General features: G+C 48.9%; 2 protein-coding genes across 2 annotated transcripts in view; one reads left to right on the top strand and one right to left on the bottom strand.

Moving 5' to 3' along the window:
- LOC147111271 (transforming protein RhoA-like) overlaps positions 1 to 18,356 on the bottom strand; it is a 76,106-nt gene extending 57,750 nt beyond the window's left edge. Inside the window, exon 1 of the mRNA XM_086002024.1 lies at positions 18,066 to 18,356. The gene's annotated coding sequence lies outside the window, so the exon portion shown is untranslated. The remainder of the gene's footprint in view (positions 1 to 18,065) is intronic.
- Positions 6,387 to 9,399, top strand: LOC147111272 (uncharacterized). Its single transcript, XM_086000007.1, has 2 exons — positions 6,387 to 6,726; positions 6,981 to 9,399. Exon 2 carries the CDS (start codon positions 7,162 to 7,164, stop codon positions 9,397 to 9,399), a length of 2,238 nt encoding a protein of 745 aa, XP_085856133.1. The 5' UTR covers positions 6,387 to 6,726; positions 6,981 to 7,161.
- Positions 18,357 to 24,086: the final 5,730 nt, after the last annotated feature.

Raw genomic sequence — 24,086 nt, 5'->3', positions numbered from 1 at the left:
GCTGCTCGACCTGGTCGAGGGTTTAGTTGAAGGCACCCCTTCCGCTGGGTCGGAGGCTGGTGGCGTGGAGGGGGAGGGCCCCCTGACTGTGTCTCCGGCGCCGGACGTCCTAGAGGAATTTCCATTGGTTTACTCCCCGATTTCTCCAGACGTCTGGCGTCTGAGGCGGAGGGGGACTCCGAACCGCCGCTGTCTTCTGGCCCGGTGCCCCCGGAGGAGCCCAGGGAGGAATCCTCTGCCACCAATCCTGGGGGTGAGATCTGGGCAGAGGCGGGGCCGGCCGATGCGGCCGAGCCGTTCGCTGCGCACTGCGCGACGGACGGGTCGGCCACTGGTGGCGACCTCCCGGAGGAGGACGGGGACTCGGTGATGGGCGCGGAGGACGAGTTGGATTCCATCGCCGACGAGGCGATGGATGACCTCGTGCCCCTCGCCGAGTCTCCCCTCATTCCCGTCAGGGAACTCCGGGATTTTGTGGCCGTGTGCCAGGGTCGTCAAAACAAGACCCGGCTGGCCCTCGCCAGGGAGCTAGCGCTGCTCATCGGGTCGGTCCGCGCCGCCGTCAAGATCATGGGCGCGGATGTGAGCCCGCTCGAGCTGCGTCGGCTCGGGTCGTTCCTCACTGGGCTGCTGAGGGAGTGGCGGTCGACTAACAGCAGCGCTCCCTCCTCCCGTTAGGTGTAGGTAGAGGTTGCACTATGCTTCTGATACGAAGATAATCATAGCCAGCCTCAACATCAACGGCAGCAGGGAGGCTCGCCGCAGATTTAATAACCTTTCGGTCCTTCGGGACGGGAAGTATGCGGTGTGCTTCCTGCAAGAAACCCACACCGTTCCGGGAGACGAGGCCACGTGGCTCCTGGAGTGGCAAGGAGGGGTCAGCATGAGTCACCTCACCAACGTTTCCAGCGGGGTGGCTATCTTGCTGGCCCCACATTTTCAGCCGTAGATCTTGGGGGTCAAGGAGCACGTGCCGGGCCGCTTGCTCCAGGTCACTGTTCGCCTGGGGGGCGTGCCGCTCCATCTAGTGAATGTGTGTGCCCCTCAGGCGCGCAGCAAGTGCGCTTCTTTGAAGAAGTGTCTTCTGGGCTCCATCGACGTGGGCGAGTGCGTCATCCTCGGGGGGGGATTTTAACTGCACCCTCGAGGCGAGGGACCGTCCGGGTCCCCTGCGATGCCCGGCGGCGATGGAGAAGTTGAGGGACCTGGTCGGGTCCTTCGACTTGGTGGACGTCTGACGAAATCTCCATCCCGACTCCAGCGCCTTCACTTACGTGGGGTCTGGAGGAGGAAGGTCCAGAATTGACCGCCTTTACATTTCCCGGGCGTACGTCTCCTGCGTTCCGGCGGCTTCCATGCGGCCAATGCCGTGCACGGACCACCACCTGGTGTGGGCGGAGCTCGTTCCGCTGCGCGCGCCGGGGGGGGGGGGGGGGTCCGCGTACTGGCATTTTAACAACCTGCTGCTGGAGGACGCGCGGTTCCGGGATTCGTTCCGTCAGTTCTGGGCCGACTGGAGAAGGAAGCAGGGGGGCTTCCCCTCCTTGAGGCTATGGTGGGACGTGGGCAAGGCTCACGTCCGTCTCTTGTCAGGAGTACGCGAAGGGGTCGACCAAGAGGCGTGAGGCTCGGGTCGGGCGGTTGGAGAAGGAGGTGCTCGACCTGGAGTCCCGTCTCGGTCAAGTCGTCGAGGACCCGGCCCTGCGGAAGGTGTACGAAGAGAAGGGCGCGCTGAAGGACCTGCAGCTCGTCGGGTCCCGAGGCGCGTATGTGAGGTCGCGGATCCAGTTCCTGCGGGACCTGGACCGCGGCTCCCCCTTCTTCTACTCGCTGGAAAAAAGACGGGGGGTCCGTAAGCAGCTCTTGGGGCTGCTGGCCGACGACGGATCTCTGGTCTCGGATCCGAAGGGAATCAGCGCGGAGGCCCGCGCCTATTACAGGGCTCTGTTCTCTCCGGATCCGTCCAGCGAGGATACGCGCAGAGTTTTGTGGGAAGACCTGCCGAAGGTCGGCGCCGAAGAATTGGACGCTCCTCTGAGTCTGGAGGAGCTGACCGGCGCCCTCCGCCAGCTCTCCAGGGGAAAGTCCCCGGGGCTGGACGGGCTGACAGTGGAGTTCCACAGGGCGTTCTGGGACGTCTTGGGGGGCGACTACGCGCGGGTCCTGGGGGAAAGTTTGGCGACCGGGGAGATGCCCCTCTCTTGGCGCAGGGCGGTTATTGTCCTGCTGCCTAAGAAGGGCGATCTCCGCCTCCTTAAGAACTGGCGCCCGGTCTCCCTCCTCAGCACGGACTATAAAATTTTTGCCAGGGCCATGTCTGCTCGCCTTGGCGCCATGCTGGCCCACATGAACCACCCCAACCAGTCCTACACGGTCCCGGGCCGGACTATCCACGATAACATCCATCTGGTCCGGGACCTGATCCACCATTCCCAGAGGGCTGGTCTGTCGGTCGCCTTCCTTTCCCTGGATCAGGAGAAGGCGTTCGACAGGGTGGATCACGAGTATCTCTTCAGCACTCTACGCGCATTCGGGTTCGGGACGCATTTTGTCGCCCGGATCCGACTTCTGTACGCTGCCGCAGAGTGTCTGATTAAAGTTAACGGGTCCTTGACGGCGCCCCTTCGCTTCGGGAGGGGGGTGCGTCAGGGATGCCCCATGTCCGGTCAGTTATACACCCTTTGCGTAGAGCCTTTCTTGCGCCTCTTGCGGAAGAGGTTGACGGTACTGGCTCTGCAAGGGCCGGGCATGGAGGTGGTCCTCTCAGCTTACGCCGATGACGTGCTCATGGTCACGGATCCCGCTGACTTGCGGAGGATGCGGGAATGCCAGCAGATTTACTCGGACGCATCCTCCACCAAGATCAACTGGGAGAAATGTTCCGGACTCCTGGTGGGTCAGTGGCGGGTGGACTCCCTGCCGGAGGAGTTCAGGCCCTTCGCCTGAAGCACCACGCACCTCCTCTACTTGGGAGTCTACCTTAGCCCTGCCGAGGACACCTGGCCGGCGAACTGGCAAGAGTTGGAGGCCAAAGTCACCACTCGCTTAGGACGCTGGACAGGACTGCTCCGAGTATTGTCCTACAGGGGTCGAGCGCTGGTCATAAACCGGCTGGTGGCTGCCATGTTGTGGTACCGGTTGGTCACTTTGCTCCCTCCCCCTGCGTTTGTCGCCAAGATGCAGAAGAAGCTCGTCGACTTCTTCTGGGGCAAAAGGAAGCACTGGGTCTCTGCCGCGGTTCTGAGTCTCCCGCTTAGGGAGGGCGGTCAGGCGCTGGTGTGCCTTCGCACCCAGGCTGCGACTTTCCGTCTTCAGACGCTGCAGAGATACCTGTACGTCGAGAATCCTCCGAGATGGTGTGCGCTGGCGACGTATTTTTTCCGCCAGCTGCACGGCCTCAATTACGACATGCAGCTCCTGTTTGTGAAAGTGGGCAGCACGCGTGCCAGCCTGCGGGAGCTGCCTGTCTTCTACCAGGAACTGCTATGGGTTTGGAACTACGTCGCTTCCAGGCGCAGCTCACCCCCGTCAGGAATGGCGGCTATCCTTCGGGAGCCGCTGCTCAGGAATCCGCACCTCCATGTCCGCGGGTTCGGGTGGCTGGCGGAGCGCAGGGCTGTGCCTGGCAAGGTGACGAGAGTCGGGGACCTGCTCGATGGCAGAGGAGCAGGCTGGATGGCGCCGGAGGAGTTGGCGCGGCGCATATCTTGGGCCAACGTCCAGCTCGCGGTCAATGCCAGAGTCGATGAAAGCGACACTGCGCCCCGGCGCCACAAGGTGTATCGAGGCGGCTCAAGCGCGTGGGGCGATCCCGCCCGAGCTTTCCCCCGTTTGGACGGAATTCCTCATCGGCGCCCGGCCCCGAAACTCCCCTCGGGAGCCGGCGCCTCACAACTTGAGCCGTCTCGAGGAAATACCCTCCGTGCCTTTTCATTCCGCACTGAGGTATTTCCTGTACGGGTTGCTCCTGCACACTCTCTACTTTGCCATCTTCGCCTGCCGTCCGGACACGCCTTGGCGTGCCGTCTTGCCTTCCGGCGGAGGTCCCCAATGGAGGGCTCTCTATGCGGGAGTCTTCCTTTGTTCTATTGGGGACTTGGCTGGGAGGGTGTTGCACAGAGCAGTCCCGTGCAATATATTTTTAAGTAGGTTCACGGACTCCCAGGCCGCCTGTCTTTTCTGCGGCCTGGAGGAGTCCGTGTTTCATATATGCATGGAGTGTGAGAGGTTGCAGCCCCTCTTCCATTATTTGAAGGGGCTGCTCCTCGATTTTTGGTTGCACTTCAGTCCCACGCTCTTGATCTACGGTCACCCGGTGCAGAGGGGAGCGGGCAGGTTGGAGGACCTACTTGTGGGCCTGCTCCTGGGCCTGGCTAAAAAAGCCATCAATTGGTCCAGGCAGCGGGCGGTTGAGGGGGTCGTCCAGCCAGATTGCCTCCCTCTCTTCCGCGGCCATGTTCGCGCCCGGGTGGCCCTGGAGATGGAGCACGCGGTGTCCGCCGGCTCGCTCGAGTACTTCCGCGACCGGTGGGCGCCGGGGGGGACTGGAGTGCATAATTGATTTGGACAACCAAATTTTAATTTGATTTGTTACGGTTTATTTAAAGTTTAATTAGTTACAGTCTATTTGTTTATGTTTGGTTCAACCAAAAGAGCGCCCCTCTGGATCCTCCAGATTGGTGTGAGTCTTATTTATAAGAGCTGGGTCGGTGATGAATGATGGTTGCCCTGTGTTAACTTGATGCCATGTTCTTACTTAATAAAAGACTTTAGTTTTAAGCTTTAACCTCTTGGATTCAGGCCGTTATTTGACACATCAATTTTATTCAGTAAAACTTTTGGAAGATGGATCGATTTTTGAAACCAGAGCGTCTGGATATCGATCCCCATTTGGCAGACGCGTCGAAGAAATTTACACATTGGCTTCGATGTTTTGAACACTTCATCGCATCGTTCGATCCGACGGTTAACAAGTTGGGTCTTCTAACCAACTTGGTAAGTCATCAAACTTACTCGATAATTGAAGATATTACTACATATGAAGAGGCCCTCGCAGCTCTTAAGGCCCAGTACCTTAAGTCGGTTAATGAAGTATACACCAGGTATCTTTTGTCTACTCGCAGGCAATTACCCGAGGAATCCCTGGACTATTTCCTGCAAGACCTGAAGGCTTTGGCTAAGGATTGCAACTACAAGGCTGTCTCTGCCATAGTGTATCAGGAAGAAGCCATCCGCGATTCTTTCATATCTGGCCTCCGGTCTAATTATATTAGACAGAGACTCCTCGAGAATGACTCGTTAGTTTTAAAAAGGGTCGTCGCTACTGCTCGATCGTTAGATGTAGCCCAGAAGAATTTAGAAGTGTATGCATCAGCCCATGCGTCTTTCTCAGCCTTGTGTGCTCCGAGTATGGAGGCAGCCATAACACCAATGGAGCCTCCACTTAATCCTATTGTTGCGGCTGTACCCCATGGGTCTAAGTGTTATTTTTGTGGCCAATCTAAACACCCCAGGCAAAGATGCCCAGCCAGAGAGGCTACCTGTTTTAAATGTAAGAAACGGGGACATTTTAGCAAAGTGTGTAAGGGTAATCCTGTACCCGATGTCTTTTCTGCTGCCGCCTATCGTTTTACTCTAGCCTCGGTTACGGTTGACCAGACCATACCGTGTTCCTTGTCGAAATCTATGATGGACATCAAGATTAATGGTCGTCCTACTGGGTGTTTGATAGACTGTGGCAGTACTGAAAGTTTTATACACCCCAACCTTGTTAACTCCTGTTCATTGAAGGTGTATCCTACTCGAAGTGAAATCGTGATGGCGTCCAAGTCCCTTACTTCGGAGGTAACTGGATATTGTAAAGTCACATTTACCGTTAAGGATACAGAGTATAAGGACTTTAAACTCCTCATATTACCTCAGTTGTGCGTGAACTTAATTTTAGGCTTAGACTTCCAATGTCAGCATGAGAGCGTCACCCTTAAGTATGGTGGATCCCAGCCTCCGCTCACAGTCTGCGGCCTTTCTACTTTAAAAGTAAGTCCGCCTTCTTTGTTCGTGAACCTTGCTCCTAATTGTAGACCTATAGCAACTAAGAGTCGACGGTATAGTTCAGAAGAGAGGAAGTGGAAAGGCTTCAACGGGAGTGTGCTGCCTCTCCCTCTAACTTAACCTCACTGTATGTATTTAACTTACTTATATATGTATAACCTACCTGTTGGGGCCGTTGCCCCTTTAACTTACCTTTTAGGGCCATTGCCCCTTTAAGACGCGCCTTAGCGTGCTGACGTCACGTCACGTACAACGTAGCGTGCTGACGTCACGGCACGTACGACGTGACGTGCGTGAGGCGGCTGCCGGCCCGACTCGGCCTTCCAGAAAGGCTGCCGGCACAGCCCGGCCTAGCGTCTTCGGCCGCATCTACCAGCCGCCGGGAGCGACGCGATCTTCCGCTCCCGCGGCAAGCATCGGCTCAGCCTGGCCTCCAGCTCCCGCTCCCGACTTCGGCCTCCACGGCCAGAAACGCGACCACGCGCATCACGTGACGCCCCAAGCGCGGACAACGCTACCGAGCGTGATGAGGTCATCACGCTCCCCACAGGACTGCTACGTAGTCCTCGTGGAGCCCTCGCTGGGACACAGACCTACACCACGGTGCTCCTACAGCAGCACAGGCTCTGGGCAGTTGTATTGTCCCCATGCTTGAGTCTTGGAAATTGTTTGTCTGTAAGTATTTTAGAATGCTATGGATGATTAATGTGCACTGTATGTTGTAGAAAATGTTTAGTTGTAACTTTTCTCTGCCTAGCTGATTAACTAGTAGCTGTATTTTCATACACTATGTACAGGGCTAATTTAAAGAGAATGCCTCCCAGTTTACTAAATGTACTGTGTTGCTCAGGCGTACCTAAATCTGTGTATACATATCAGTTATGCGCCTGTATACTAATGTGTGCTTCCATTTCTGTGTTGTATTTCAGTTTTACAATTAGAATCGTTCAGTAAAGCGTTACAAGAAAAGTCAAGCCTTGTGATTTTATTGGAAGATATCGAGTTGTTCGCTATCTGTCTAGCTCTGCATAGAATCGCGTTGCGAGGGCAGAACAGTAAAAAGACAACAGCACAGCGGGCTCAAGCACAGGAAAATACCACTCAGCTACCATGAGTCTACGCTCAGGAAAACAATATACCATAGAGGACGTCGACCAGTCAAGCGAGAAGCATGAGCCTCTCCTAGCAAACGATGCCAAGTCACAGCCCTCTAAAGTATCCCCTAGGTCATCTCGGCGGTCCAGCAGACCGTCGTCATCGACAGCTTCTGCAGCCGCCAAAGCACGTGCCAAGGCAAAAGCTGCCCAGGCTCAATTGTCCTTCGCTGAAAAAGAAGCTGACCTTATGAAGCAGAGAGCCGACCTCGAAGCTAGTATGATGAAGCAGAAAGCTGACCTTATGAAGCAGAGAGCCGACCTCGACGCTAGTGTGATGAAGCAGAGAGCTGACCTCGACGCTAGTGTGATGAAGCAGACAGCACAGTCCTCTAAAGTATCCACTAGATCATCTCGGCAGTCCAGCAGACCGTCGTCATCGACAGCTTCTGCAGCCGCCAAAGCACGTGCCAAGGCAAAAGCTGCCCAGGCTCAATTGGCCCTTGCTGAAAAAGAAGCTAGGGTTATGAAGCAGAGAGCTGACCTCGCTGCCAGTCTCCACATTCTCCAAAGCCAGAGAGCTGCCGCTAAAGCTAAAGCCGCAGCTTATGAAGAAGGTGAGGAGAACGAAGGCGGGGAGCCCAGCCAGGAAACATATGTTCTGGGACAGCCCCTCAGTCCAGTGCAACGTACAAGTGAGTGTGTCCAACAACACTCCAAATTGTTCTCCAAGGAAACATCCAACTATCTCAACGCAGAACCAGCTACTCAACACAGTAGCAAACAGCCTGTTTTTGGAGACACTGAGCTTAAAGGAGAAGAAACAAGCAAGACTTACCTACAGAGACCTCCACAGCACTCGGCCAATCCAGCCAAGCAGTCCTCACCCGAGCCACAGGGTACACAGGACCTCGCTGGGTGCCTTATCCGCCGAGAGTTGTTGAGTTCGGGCCTTCTGGAGTTAGATGGCCGTCCTGAAAGTTGTTGGCCATGGAAAGAGTCCAACCCGAGACTACACAAGGTAGCATCGAACAGTGGACAGGTGATGGAAGCCTTCCCTGCAGAGGACCGTGCCAAGGATCTGAAGGATTTGCACCTTGGAGTGGATCCTCCCCCCCTTCAACGGAGCCTGGGGCTCTCCTGGAACCTGGAAACAGACAGCGTCACATTCCTGGTGTCCCGTGAAGAAAGGCCATTCACACGGAGAGACATCCTGTCCACAGTCAACAGTTTGTACGACCCTTTGGGGTTCGTAGCTCCCATAACAATGCAAGGAAAAGCATTTGTACGGGAACTCTCATCGGATCAGAGTGAGTGGGATGCTCCACTCCTCCCTGAAAAAGAAGCAAAATGGAACCTACAGTTGATCAGAGACAAGATTGACATCGATGTGGGCGCCGTCAAGTTCTTCACGGACAGCAAGATTGTACTTGGTTACATCCACAACTCCACAAGAAGGTTTTACGTGTATGTTTCCAACTGGGTGACTCGTATCAGACGATCCACTCACCCTGACCAGTGGTGCTATGTCTCCACAGACCTGAACCCTGCAGACTATGCTACCAGGTCTATACCAGCAGCACACCTACAGCAAAGCAGTTGGTTCTCGGGCCCCTCTTTCCTGTCTAATGTCAACACAGAGGAGACTCTTGAGTCCAATCCCTTCACCCTTGTGGAGCCTGAAGCTGATACTGAGATTCGGCCTGAAGTTACGACCCTGGTCACCAAAGCCTCAGAATCTCAGTTGGGCTCACAAAGCTTCGAGCGATTCTCAAGCTGGAGAACACTCTGCCGAACCACAGCCCGACTCATTCATGTAGCAGCATCCTTCAAGGGGAATTCGGACAACATAGAACGCAAAGGATGGAAATGTTCTAAAGAAGTATCCAGCACAAGTGAGCCATCACAAGCCAAAGGTGTGATCATTCGCTCTGTCCAGCATGATGTCTTCAAGGAGGAATTCAAATGTCTTGAAGAGGGACAGACATTCCCCAAGCAAAGAGGAGAGTATTTGTCCACCCTACAGAGCCGTAGGAAATGGACAGAAGACAAGCCAAACGTCAAAGTGAGAGACGTTGTCTTGCTGAAAGACAGCCAAGCACGCAGAAATGAATGGCCAGTGGGCCTGGTTGTCAAAACTCTGCCGACCAGGGACAAGAGGGTCCGCAAGGTGGAGGTGAAGATTGTCAAGGAGGGGCCTATCAAAGTGTTTCTGAGGCCAGTCTCAGAGATCCTCCTTTCTGAAGTAACCTAGAGAACGGACTCTGAGTATGTTGCAGCCAAAGGACGTTTTCTTCAGGTTTATTTTGTATCTGTAGTGGTACAATGGAATTGTACCAAGCGGGGAGTGTGCTGCCTCTCCCTCTAACTTAACCTCACTGTATGTATTTAACTTACTTATATATGTATAACCTACCTGTTGGGGCCGTTGCCCCTTTAACTTACCTTTTAGGGCCATTGCCCCTTTAAGACGCGCCTTAGCGTGCTGACGTCACGTCACGTACAACGTAGCGTGCTGACGTCACGGCACGTACGACGTGACGTGCGTGAGGCGGCTGCCGGCCCGACTCGGCCTTCCAGAAAGGCTGCCGGCACAGCCCGGCCTAGCGTCTTCGGCCGCATCTACCAGCCGCCGGGAGCGACGCGATCTTCCGCTCCCGCGGCAAGCATCGGCTCAGCCTGGCCTCCAGCTCCCGCTCCCGACTTCGGCCTCCACGGCCAGAAACGCGACCACGCGCATCACGTGACGCCCCAAGCGCGGACAACGCTACCGAGCGTGATGAGGTCATCACGCTCCCCACAGGACTGCTACGTAGTCCTCGTGGAGCCCTCGCTGGGACACAGACCTACACCACGGTGCTCCTACAGCAGCACAGGCTCTGGGCAGTTGTATTGTCCCCATGCTTGAGTCTTGGAAATTGTTTGTCTGTAAGTATTTTAGAATGCTATGGATGATTAATGTGCACTGTATGTTGTAGAAAATGTTTAGTTGTAACTTTTCTCTGCCTAGCTGATTAACTAGTAGCTGTATTTTCATACACTATGTACAGGGCTAATTTAAAGAGAATGCCTCCCAGTTTACTAAATGTACTGTGTTGCTCAGGCGTACCTAAATCTGTGTATACATATCAGTTATGCGCCTGTATACTAATGTGTGCTTCCATTTCTGTGTTGTATTTCAGTTTTACAATTAGAATCGTTCAGTAAAGCGTTACAAGAAAAGTCAAGCCTTGTGATTTTATTGGAAGATATCGAGTTGTTCGCTATCTGTCTAGCTCTGCATAGAATCGCGTTGCGAGGGCAGAACAGGGAGGGAATCATCGAACACAGTAATAGCCCGTGGCGTGCCCAGGTGGTGGTGGTTAAAACTAATGAAAAGACTTGTGGTCGATTATAGCCAGACTATAAACTTGTATACCCAATTAGACGCCTATCCTTTGCCTCGTATTTCTGAGATGGTGAACCAGATAGCTCAGTATCGCGTGTTCTCCACCATTGATTTAAAGTCCGCCTATCATCAACTCCCCATTAAAATAAAAGACCGACCTGATACGGCCTTCGAAGCTAATGGGCGCCTGTACCAATTCCTTAGGGTGCCCTTTGGAGTGACGAATGAGGTATCCGTCTTCCAACGGGAGATGGATCGTATGGTGGATGAATACGCGTTGGAAGCAACATTCCCGTACCTGGACAATGTTACTATCTGTGGGCGCGACCAATGGGAGCATGATCAAAATCTCACGAAGTTCCTAGAGACTGCAAAGAGGTTAAACCTGACCTGCAACGAAAACCAGTGTATCTTCAATACTACACGTTTGTGTATTCTTGGTTGCGTTGTGGAGAATGGGGTAATCGGGCCAGATCCTGAAAGATTACGCCCGCTTAAGGAATTACCTTTACCTTACACTGTAAAAGCTTTAAGGTGGTGTCTGGGATTCTTCTCGTACTATGCCCAGTGGGTGGCTAGCTACTCAGATAAAGTCCGACCTCTTATTAAGTCGACGTCTTTTCCGCTATCGGCGGAAGCTCAGGAGGCTTTCTTTAATATCAAACAGGACATTGAGAAGGCAGTGGTATGTGCCGTGGATGAGAAGATCCCTTTTCAAGTGGAAAGTGATGCATCTGATTTTGCGTTGGCAGCAACTCTTTATCAAGCTGGTAGACCAATAGCTTTCTTCTCTCGTACATTGCAAGGACCAGAAGTTCGACATTCTTCAGTGGAAAAGGAGGCACAGGCAATTATCGAAGCAGTCAGGTATTGGAGACGTTGGGGCAGTAATTCCTCCCCAAACGGGCGAGTACGGAAGGGGTACTCACGCGTCTGGCCGGAGGAAATGCCGGTTTTCAGCATGCACAGCGCATGCGCTGAAAACCGGCATTTCCTCTCCTCTAACCCAAGAGGTGAAGAGGCTAGCGCGTGCGCTGTAGGGGGCAGTGCGTGCGTCTTGGATTTCCTCTGTTTTGGGGGATTTACGCATGTGTAAAGGCCTCCGGTCTTTACGCTTGTAAAAAGCACACGTAAGTATTTATTTTTACAGGTAAGTGGTGTTTTAGTGCAATTTAGAATTTTTTTTTCCCCACAGGTTTATTATTTTAAAGAATCTACAATAAGGTAAGTTTAGTTTTAGACCCTTTTTATTAATTTATTTTTTTCAAAAAAAAAAAAAATTGTTTAAATTATTTTTTTAAACTTATTTATACTTAATTTAATGATTGGGATGTTTTTTAAATTTTTATTTAAAGTTTAAATAGTGTTTTGAGCCCCCGTAGTTTTCATGAGTTCTTACACAAACTCATGAATGAACCTTCCCCTCCCCTGATTGGCTGCACAGTGCTCACCTGATCCCAGCCGGCACATCGCACTAACTACGCCGCTGGATCAGGTAAGCACATCGCGCCGACATCTGAACCGGGCCTGTGACAGGAAATGCAAGCAGGCCCGGGCTTCAGATGTCAGCGCGCAGGGTGAGTGCAGATCGGGGGCTTGCACGCGCGGCAAGCCCCCGACACCAAGTTCTGGGCCATTATCTCGCTGGCCAACGTTTCATGCTCATTACTGACCAGCGATCTGTGGCCTTTATGCTCAACACTAAGCAGAGAGGCCAGATCAAAAATGATAAGATTTTAAGATGGCGAATAGAACTGTCAACATATGACTATGATATTCAGTACAGGCCTGGAGTATTCAATGAGCCATCGGATGCTTTGTCACGAGGAGTATGTGCTAGTCTAGGTATAGATAAGCTTCAAAGTCTCCACGACGCACTCTGCCACCCTGGGGTTACCAGAATGAACCACTTCATTAAGTCCCACAATCTACCTACTCTATTGAGGAGGTCCAGACAATGACCAGAACCTGTCGTGTTTGTGCTGAATGCAAACTCCGCTTCTATAAGCCGTCCGAGCCAGCTCATCTTATTGAAGCAACTCGACCATTTGAGCGTTTGAGTCTCGATTTTAAAGGTCCTCTTCCATCAAGCGACCGTAATGTCTATTTTCTTAATATTATAGACGAGTACTCTCGGTTCCCTTTTGTTATCCCCTGTCCGGATGTGACTAGTGCTGTTGTAATTAAATGCCTCTGTCAACTGTTTTCCTTGTTTGGCATGCCTAACTATATACATAGTGATAGGGGTTCTTCCTTTATGAGCGAAGAATTGCGACAGTTTTTACTATCGAAAGGGATTGCAACGAGTAGAACTACCAGCTATAACCCTCGTGGTAATGGGCAGGTCGAGAAAGAAAATGCGACAGTGTGGAAGGCTATCGTACTGTCTCTGAAGTCGCGAGGCCTGCCGACCTCTCGCTGGCAGGATGTCCTGCCAGACGTGCTGCATTCCATAAGGTCTCTTGTTTACAGCGACGAATGCCACCCCTCATGAAAGGATGTTTAGTTTTCCAAGAAAAGCTACTAATGGAGTATTGTTACCCACATGGTTGACGACCACGGGCCCTGTGCTGTTGCGCAGACATGTGAGAGGCCACAAGACTGATCCACTGGTGGAGGAAGTACAACTCCTCCATGCTAATCCCCAGTATGCGTACATTCAATATCCGGATGGGCGAGAAGATACGGTCTCTATTAAAGATCTTGCACCTGCTGGAGCTCAAAGAGTTCGATTCTGAGAGTAGAGTTTTCAATCGTGGTATTGGACCTTCAGAGACACAAACCCTCAGTGTGGAAAACACTGATGATTCTGGGAATTCGAAAGAACCGGAGTTAGTACTCCGAGAGGAGCCTCAGCAAGAGTTACGTCGTTCCCAGAGGACTATTAGACCTCCTGACAGACTGAATCTATAGCAGGGGGTGAATGTGATGAAATAACTGTGTTCTGGCATTTGTATTGTCTGTTGTTGTTGTTGTACTTGTTAATGTCTGGAATGTTCTACAGGTATAACCAGTAATGCTCCTCCCTAGCCCCGCCCCTCTGGATCCTCCGGATTGGTGAGCGTCTTACTTATAAGAGCTGGGTCTTACTCATAAGGGCTGGGTTGGTGATGAATGATGGTTGCCCTGTGTTAACTGTTCTCACTTAATAAAAGCCTTTAGTTTTAAGCTTTAACCTCTTGGATTCAGGCCGTTATTTGGCACATCACTGGGTTGGAGTGCAGGTAACAAGGCCACAGAAAGGCAAATGTGATTCAGAATGTTATATCCAGCGGCACTCAATATAAAAGCAGGAACAAAATGCTGAATTTGTACAAGATATTGGTTAGGCCACTGTTGGGAGTACCGTATGCAGTTCTGGAAGCCATGGGAAAGGCATAATGTAAATACATTAGAATGATAATTCTGACAAAAGAGTGGTTATCGTTGTGAAGAACGACGTGAAAATTGGGGCTTTTCTAACTGGAACGTTAAAAGGGACCTAATCGTGATTTTCAAAATTATTAAACATTGAGTGGAAAGTTGTTTCTGCTGGTTGGGGAATTGGAATAAGAGGGCATAATCTGAGGATCATCACTAGAAGAGAGGTGAAGTTAGAATTACCCACGCCTGCCCCACCCCCCCCAGAGGGTCATTAGGATTTCATCACATAAGGCAGAGACTGTCATTTAAAATGAAATCATATAGGTATTTGAAAACATTGTAAAAGTATACAGGGAAATGTGATTACAGTGATCGCTCTTCAACTGGAGCTATATACTGTACTAATACAGGCACAATGGGCTGAATAGCCTCTTTGCTCTATTTGTAAAATTCTAGACCATAAGCATGCTTTAAAAATAGCTTTGCTCACATTTAGTTTAAAAATGTAGGGCACTCCCATTCCAACTGGGACACCTGGCCTGTTTAAAATAGTTAGCCTGTTTTTGTAGTATTTTAGTATAAACAGTAGAAAATTGATGTGTATCTGGAGTCAAGGGAATTACATATTGGCACAGCATCATTACTAAAGGAAACTGCTGCATCGAGTGCTTCTCGGATATGTATGAATGTGACGAGACTCTGATCTGAAACTAGTCACAAAACCATCACCACAATGAAAACAGCAAGGTTCTTCTGGCTGCTCCTCCTCCTCTTCAATTTTAAGTGCAACTGTTCTATAAAACCTATACATAGGTTGTCTACAGTACTTCAATAAGCAGAATTATTTATTTGGGATATTTTCACACTTCATTCATTTGAACGGTGAAAAACAGCAGTACAACTACAGATTTTGTACTTCCAAACTTGGGCTGTGTCTTTAAGCTACACAACTCTAGGGTGAAGTACTGGTAGGTACAGGTCTGTCAATTCTAGTGGTAGTGTGGGAACAACTTGAGGTGAACCAAAAACATCACACATTAAAGCCTATAGGGTCAATTATGATTCTACTTTTAGTGTATTGGTACCAACACTCTTATGCCTGGTGAGAATATTGCTATTACACAGATAAGTAGGTGATTTTCTGCATTTTCCAGAACCAAGGAACAATAATGAGGCCCTTTTCACACAGGAATTGTTCTACTCCAGGATGCTGGTTAAACATTAACTTTATCCAAGTTAAATGACCAAATGCAAGTTTTAAAACCAGGTAGTTGGTAAATGTATGGGCTCAGGAATTCCTCACTTGAATTGTGCACCTGGCTATCTATGCAAAACAATGTTATATACCACCTTTTACGTAGGAAAACACTCCAAGGTGATTCACAGAAGCATAATCTGACATAAATTGAGACTGAGCCAAAAGGAAGAGGTATTAGGAGGGATGACTAAAAGCTTGGTGAGACACTTTTCTGCCCATCCCATCGTTAGAATGATCAACATATTTCCTTATTCTGCTGAACATTTCCTCGCCCATCCTTTTCACGAAAACAACCATGCAATATATTTACATCCCACTCAAGTTTGACTGGAAGATGCATAAGCACAGAATACAGTAACTGGCCTCCTTGCAGTAAACCATTTTTACACTTTCCCCCACTCCTGCAGGCATTGACTTCTTACCAGGGTATAGTTTATACATCACCAGATGCCTTCTAATACCACACTCAAAATGGCCATTATTCAAGTGTAGGTCTTGACTACAAGTATTAGCAGGCTATCCAACTATGGCAGACACCACAGCCAAACTCATCACGCATGCCCAGCAGAATTCTCTGTATGACCATCAGGTGCGGGATCCATGGTCAATTCTCCCTGCCCAAGCCCAGATGCACTGCAGCCAATTATACCCCCACTGCTGTCTCAGCTGAGGTCAGCTAACTCGGTGAAGACTGGGGATCAAACCAAGGATCTTCCCAGTCTCAGATAGTTACCATCTCAGAGCAATCAGGGAAGCCCCCCCTAAAATAAAATTGGTTTACGTCATATATTCTCTGAGATTTACAGGAGGTCAGATCTGTTCAAAATTTTGCCATAGAAATAGTTTTGGTGAAATTCACTACAGCAAACAGATCATGCCTAAAATATCAGGATACAAGGTAACAATAAATTTTGCAATGGTGGCTGACACAAAGTGCATTTTAATTTGGTAACAGCACTTAAAAAATTTGTTGGAGAATCAGTAACATTAATCCAGTTTAAATAAAACTGAAAACATTTACAACATTTATGTACGCACAAAATTATGCCTTTTGCCGTCCCAATAGGATCAGAAGCAGTTCCCCTTTTTCAACGTATGGGAAACAATAAAAGCTTCCTTCATTGAGAAAATGTCATCCCCAGAGATGTGGAGTCAGCCAAGACATCAGCTCTGTCCGGGATGCATCTACTGAGCTTTTTTTTCCCCCCCTCTTCCTTCTGTTGATTTATAAACTATAAAAATGAACATTCAAGAATCTTTCTATTTAGAATCATAGGATGGTTACAGCACAGGAGGCCATTCGGCCTGTCCAGCGCGTGCCAGCTCTCTGCAAAAGCACTTCAGCTCGTCCCACTCCCCCATCCTTTCCCCATAGCCCTGCAGATTTTTTTCCTTCAGGTACTTATCCAATTCCCTTTTGAAAGCATTTGTGTCATGAAAAAGGTCAACGTGGCTTGAAAACAGAAAATCCACCAGAACCATTTCAAAACAAGGGCGATACACAGGCTGCAGTCATGAAATAGCATCAATATGGCTTTAGTTACTCAAAATCGAGAGAGAAAAAAAAAGAATTTTAAAAAAATATAGGGAAATTACATCACGTCCGAGTGCCTTAACATTTCACTTTTGTCACTTTTATTGGGAATGTTATATGCATTTGGGAGGAGGAAAGTCATCATGAAAACAATACAGACCAAATACAACAAATGCTAGACATTTTATTCTTTTTAAAAAAAACGATTCTAACCTGGGCAACATTTACACACAAAAAAAGACGAAAAATCCAAACTCTCTATTAACCCCTTCACCCGCCCCTTTGAAAAAACAAAAAAAAGTCGAAAAGAACAAAAATATGACCGGTGTGCCAAAAACATAGACACTGAAGCCAAAGAAAATCTAAATTTAGGGCGGTTGCCATTTTAAAATAGATTACCTCATTTTAGATGTCCTGATATTTCCGTTTAAATATATATATATATATAAATAAAATAAACCGTTTATACTTCAAATTTACAGCCAAACCCTGCAGATGTGCAAAGCGCGATAGCATTCAAAAAGACAAACACCTTCGTCTTTCTCAGTTTTAAATAAAAAGTTTCCCCATCCTTCATAAACATTTATATTGTTTCCCCTCCCAATTTTTTTTTTGTAAAAACCATCTACAATTGTGGGGTGGGATTTTATTTTCTCCCTCAATTGGAATGTCAGACTTCCTGGAGTCTGAAGTAAATCAATTCGATTTGAGGAATTAACAAACCACACAAGAACAACAAAAAAGTTTACATATTAAAAGAAACTTCTCCCTCCCCAATTGGCAAAGGCGACACCGACTTGCAAAAAAAAACACACCCGCATCCAACTTTTCACTTCATGAAGAAAAATGAGGGGGGTTAACTAACCTGGTTTTAAAATCTCTTGGGTTATATATTATTTTATAAATTCAGGAGGTCCACCACCCTTCAAGATGCTCATATTTTCCTTGGGTTGGGTCAAACCTCCTCCAACAACAAAAAAAACTCCTCCAAACACAAGATGGCGGCCGCCAGCAACAGATGATTAAAGAGAAAAAATGGGCCAAAAAAAACCACATTCAAAATCCATACATAAAACATCAAAAGATCAACACGCACAGTATCTCATTGGTAAGAGCCTAATATCGATATTTTTTTTAAACTGCTTTTCTTCCGCCCCCTCTTGAAATCCTGTCAAGATTTTAAATTTGAGGACAAAAAAAAATGTCCTGTCAGAACCGACCGGTTTCTTGTTAAAAGAAAAAAAGCCCCCTCACCACCAAAAAAAAACAGGGGAGGGCGGATATATAGAAATAATAAAAAAGAAGGGTTTTAGATCTTTCAAAAAAAAGGTTTAAGAATCTCCCGAATGAGAGGTAGGTTGATGGAAGGTGACTTACCGACAGGATTTTTATTTTTGTGTCTGTGTGTGGGTAGGTTTTTGCTGTCCTTTTTTTCTCTCACTCTCTGGCGCCGCTTCCTTTTTTTTCTCTTCTCTCTCTGGGTTCCAGTCAGACACGGCGCGCTCCCGATCAACGTGGCCACGCCTGAGGGGGTGGTAGCCACAAATTCAAAGCAATGCAGGCAACCCCTTCTCTCTCTCTCCCCCAAAGGCAAGCTTCGTTTCCCTTAGCAGGCTGCTAATGGATCGTGTGAAGAACCTGCAGAGAGAGAGAGAGAGAGAGAATTTAGCAATAGGGTGGGGTGGGTGTGATTTTTCTCTGGGTGTGGTTTTAGGCTGACACTCTAGTGCAGCACTGAGGCAGCTATTTCGAAGAGCAGGGGAGTTATCCCCGGTGTCCTGGGCCAATATTTATCCCTCAATCAACATCACTGCAATCTGTTTCATTTCCTGCCTTTTTTCCCCTCAGTTCTGAAGAAGGGTTTCGACCTGAAACGTTGACTCTATTTCTCTCTCCACGGATGTTGCCTGGCCTGCTTCGTTTTTCCAGCGTCTTCTGTTGTTATCACTGAAAAACAGATGATCTGGTCATTATCACATTGGTGTTTGTGGGAGCTTGCTGTGCGCAAATTGGCTGCCACGTTGCCTACATTACAACAGTGACTACACTTCAAAAAAGTACTTAATTGGCTGTAAAGCGCTTTGGGACATCCTGTGGTCGTGAAAGGTGCTATATAAATGCAAGTCTTTTTTTCTTTTAGGGCTTTGGTACTGCACACGTTTTACAGAAAATTCCTCTGTGCCTAGCTTAGTGACTGGGTTGAAATAAAACACAAAAGTAATTTTATGCTGATGCATTAATCACCAATATGCCACCAGAGGCAATTAAACCTCTCAGTTGGTAAATGTATTCTGTAGTGTGGAACTGAGTCATATACACTAGGAAGGTTCCAGCTACAATCCTCATTCTGTGGCAGTCAGGACAACATAATTAAAATTCAACTCTGAGTGCCCCCAGGACTATTTTAAATGCACTGGAGAGGTACCACCAACGCTGCCTCCGCAAGATCCTGCAAATCCATTGGCAGGATAGGCGCACCAACGTCAGTGTTCTTGCTCAGGCCAACATCCCCAGCATCGAAGCTTTGACCACGCTCATTCAGCTCCGATGGACGGGTCACATTGTCCGCATGCCCGATACGAGATTCCCAAAACAAGTGCTCTACTCAGAACTCCGACACGGCAAGAGAGCCCCAGGTGGGCAGAGGAAACGCTTCAAGGACACCCTCAAAGCTTCCTTGAAAAACACCCCCATCGACACCTGGGAATCCCTGGCCCAAGACTGCACAAAGTGGAGGAGAAGCATCCAGGAAGGCGCCGAACACCTCGAGTCTCTTCGCCGGGAGCAAGCGGAAGCCAAGCGCAGGCAGCGCAAGTCAACCCAAGCACCCCAGCCACCCGCCCCTTCAACCACCATCTGCCCGACCTGTGACAGAGACTAGGTCCTGCATTGGACTCATCAATCACCTGCAAACTCATTTTTAATATGGAAGCAAGTCATCCTCGGTTCCGAGGGACTGCCTAAGAAGAAGATTTTAAATGCATCAATGAAGTGACGCTGAGCCAACCCAATGCCACCAAAGTAAAATACACACTCGACGTACTACCACTACTCCCCCCCCACCCCCCAACCTCAAGAGGACAGCGCCACTAATATGAGTGGTCTATCTAAACTAAAATTGTATGTGAGTTAAATTAAAATGAGATCTTCCTGGTTGATGATACAACCAATATCCTGTGGTGCCCACCGGTCGCAGAAGACTTCAAGCGAACCGGTGGACACACTGCGTGATCTCTTACCAGGGTGACCCGGGCGCACACAAGGTCTCGGAAGAGTGGCAAGCAGCCAGAGTGATCCTCACAGTGGACCCTGGACCTGTGGATGGCGATTTTAGTCAGGTACAGACCCATTAGGAGATCCCTGATTGCCCTTCTGCACACCAGGTGATCGAAGATGAGGAATGTGAGGCTGAAATTCAGCCAATTATCGAGAAGCAGCCCCTCAAGGTGATGGAAGAGGAGCTGCAACCCTCTTTCACTGCATATATATGTGGAAGATGGTTTCATCCAGGCCGCGAAATGTACATGCGGACTGGGTATCTGGAAAATAGGCCAGATAGGTATTGGAGGCCAGCGCGCCATGCAACACTCTCCACGCCAGGTCCTCAGCGGTGCCAGGGAGGATCCTTAAATTGGGGATGCTCACCTCCGTTGGCCAGATGTTACGCTAGACATGTCCAGCTGGAAGACTTGGGCAAGGAAGTAGAGAGTGTGCAACAGCACCTTATACAGAAAATCCCACCGTGCAGAATGGAATGGCACCTAGGGAATTTCTGAGAGAAGCCTCAAGTTGTGAGACAAACATTCCCGAGGGTTGTTTCAGGGCCTGAGTGCCCCTAGGCTAGGGAGGGAAAGGAAGTTAGCCAGAAACCCCTGTTCCCATTGCTATTCACTGACTCATGTTCAAAAATGATAGCAAGTGGACATCAGTTGACGTTGAAGGTGAGCCAAACTGGTTTTATGATAGGCAATCAGTAATTTTTGTAATTGAAAGCTGGGCAGCCAAAGTTCAGTTTTAATTTATTTAATTTTAGAAAAATGCTGCGCATATGCCGCAGCAGTTTTCCATCTGCGTGTGCGTGGCAGTTGTAAATTCTACCAGCGCTGCCTATTTTCTTTCATTGCAGGCTCTGCATCCTTTCACCAATGGAGCAAGGCTGGGACATGTAGTAGGATGGCTCTGCCTTAAGAAACACATCAGAAATCAGCTGCCCACAAATCTCTCAACAGATCTTTGTGAAGCTCAGCTCTCCAACGTATTGATTGTTCCTGGGGTTTTCAATTGTACTAAGCTCCTGACCCAAGCCTTTCCCCTTCCTGAGCTAGGAACTCGGCAAAAGGTAACAGCTCTGGTGGTGGTGTGATGCCCACAGAGAATAGCTTGTCACTACTCACCACCCACACTTGAGCGAGAGGCCAGAGGACTGCAAGTAGAATGGAACTGTGCCCAGGCTGAATCTTGCCTACAGGATAAAAGGGGAGAAAAATAAAAGAAGCAGAAATTATGATGTCAGCAGACCCAGCAAATAATATATTTTAGAAGTGGATTTTGTTTAATTTGGATTTAAATATGTTACTCAAGCGCACCAATGGACTCAGTTCTCCTACATTCCCTGCTCCCATCCAGGAACAAGGCTGGGATGCTCCCCATTTACTCATCTTTTTACCCTGGTCATAGAACCCTTGGCAACATGGATTAGAGCAAACCCAGACATCCATGAAGCACAGGCTGCAGGAAATGAGAACAAACCATTGCTACATGGGGACAACATACTACTGCATGAAACAAACCCAATCACCTCAATCTTCAATACCTTTCTCAAATAACAAGCTCAACTACTGCAAAATTAAGGGCACATCCCCCTTTGCAGGACATCCCCGAACACATATAGGAGTCCGTTTGCTAGGAAATATAAATGACACCCAAAGTTGCCACTCTGTACGAAAGGCACCAACACCGTCTACCCCCCTGTCCCACCAACCTATTTGCCCACATATATCACTTCTAACTGGCTGAACACAATAAAGGTGGTATATTTCCTGACTTGGACATATACCACTGTTCTTTCATTGTCGCTGGGTGAAAATCGTGGAACCCTCTACCTAACACCCCTTTGAGAGCACTATCACCAGAAGGGCTGCAGCGGTTCAAAGAGGAGGCACACCACCACAACCTTCTTAGGGCAATAAGGGTGGCGCCAAAAATGTATCCACATCTACAAGTTAGCCGATCCAATAACGTGGGCATCGCAATTAGCTACATGTGCAAGCGTGGACACCGGGTGAGAACAGGTTTGGGATCGGCCTTGATAGCTTCAACATTTGGATAGCCAGTGAAGACTCATGCGTGAATATTGGCCACTTTGGTGAGGTACCAGAGGGTTAGACTATAGAACCCAGTGAAGGAGTCAATATCTTCAGGAGAGAGGTCAGAGGAGAAAATTAAAGAGTAGAAAAGCATTGTTGAAATGAGGAAGACAGAAAAGTGAACATTGTGGCTTTGGTGATGGCAGCATTTAATATGTCAATGGACTGCACATTCACTGGGATGTTTTTTTTTTAAGCTTGTAATTATTTTCCAAATTCTCTTCAAATACCCATCGCATCCATAAGTTACATTTATATAATGGTTTCTCCACTGATGGCTCAAGTGGTGAATACACTTCCCAACAAAGCAAATGAGATCAAAACGGAGGATGGACTCATCCATTTTTTTCCTTTATGCCTCTGCGAAGCACCTTGGGACATTTTTCTATGTTAAAGGCACTATATAAAAGTAAGTTTTTGTTGTTGTTAGCTACATGCTGCCCCCTCCATGACATCATCACAGGCATGATGTCAACTTTCACTTGTACGCTGATGATACCCAGCTCTCCCTCTACTTCTTCCAGCTCTACATTAGGAAAACCGTAGCCGTTGTCTTCACTTCCACAAAGTCCTTGCTCTTGCCACTGACTGTATCCCCCTCCCTAGCTACAGGAAACTCTTTGGTATCCAGCACCGACGGGACCGGGATGGTGCCGGTTGATTAAAAATTCCGGATAAGGAAGAAGGGACATGGAGTGACAATGGCCCAAGGTACGAGAGCCCCGATCACACAGCCAGAAGTGCTGGAGCCCCGATCACACAGCCAGAAGTGCTGGAGCCCCGATCACACAGCCAGAAGTGCTGGAGCCCCGTAGCACAGCCAGAAGTGCTGGAGCCCCGATCACACAGCCAGAAGTGCTGGAGTCCCGTAACACAGGTACAGGGGACCTGGTTACACAACCAGAGGTGCAGGAGTCATGGTTACACGGCAAAAGGTACGAGATCCCCGGTTGCACAGCTGCAATTATACAGTATACGGAAGCCTCAAAACCTACTCCTGAATTTTGCCGGTTATTAGAGAATTCCGGATAATTCGGTGCCGTTTAAACGAGAGTTTCCTTACATTGTCAGGCTGAACAAAACCATTTGCAATTATGTCACCTTATTCGACTCTGAATTGAGCTTTAAATCCCACATGCCATCCATCACCGTGTCCGCTTACTTCTACCTCTGCAACATGGACCACTTCTGCCCCTACCGCCACCTCTCTGCCACTGAAACCTTTGTACATACCTTTCTCACCTCGAGAATCAATTATTCAAACACTCTCCTTGCTGGTCTTCCAGCCTCCACCCTCCATAAACCCCAACTTGTCCAAAACACTGCCACACTTATCTTGTCCTGCACTAAAAGAAAGACTTGCATTTCTATAGCGCCTTTCACGACCACGAGACGTCCCAAAGCACTTTACAGCCAATGAAGTACTTTTGAAGTGTAGTCCCTGTTGTAATGTAGGAAACACGGCAGCCAATTAGCACACAGCAAGATCCCACAAACAGCAATGTGATAATGACCAGATAATCTGCTTGAGTGATATTAATTGAGAGATAAATATTGGCCAGGACACCGGGGATAATTCCCCTACTCTTCTTCGAAATAGTGCCATGGGATCTTTTACGTCCACCTGAGAGGACAAACAAGGGCCTCGGTTTAACGTCTCATCCGAAAGACGGCACCTCCGACAGTGCAGCACTCCTTCAGCACTGCACGCCTAAGTTAATGCGCTCAAGTCTCTGGAGTGGGACGTGAACCCACAACCTTCTGACTCAGAGGCGAGTGTGTTACCCACTGAACCATGACTGACGCTTAGCACATCACCTCCCACCCTCACTGACCTACACTGACTCCTCATCCACCAATGCATTAAATTTAAAATCCTCATCTATAAATCCTCTCATGGCGGTACCTCACTCTGTCTCTGCAATTTCTTCCAGCTCTATATGCTCTCTTGAATGCGCCATTCCTCTAATTCCATCCTTGTATGCAGCCCTCCACTTTTTCCCACCATTGGTGACAGAGCCTTCAGCCTCCT

The sequence above is a fragment of the Somniosus microcephalus genome, chromosome 11 (genome assembly GCF_052327205.1).
Source record: "Somniosus microcephalus isolate GS21.2 chromosome 11, FLI_Smic_1.0, whole genome shotgun sequence".
Lineage (NCBI taxonomy): Eukaryota > Metazoa > Chordata > Chondrichthyes > Squaliformes > Somniosidae > Somniosus > Somniosus microcephalus.
Note: the sequence above shows the minus strand (reverse complement) of the source record. Positions and strands in the feature narration are given on the sequence as shown.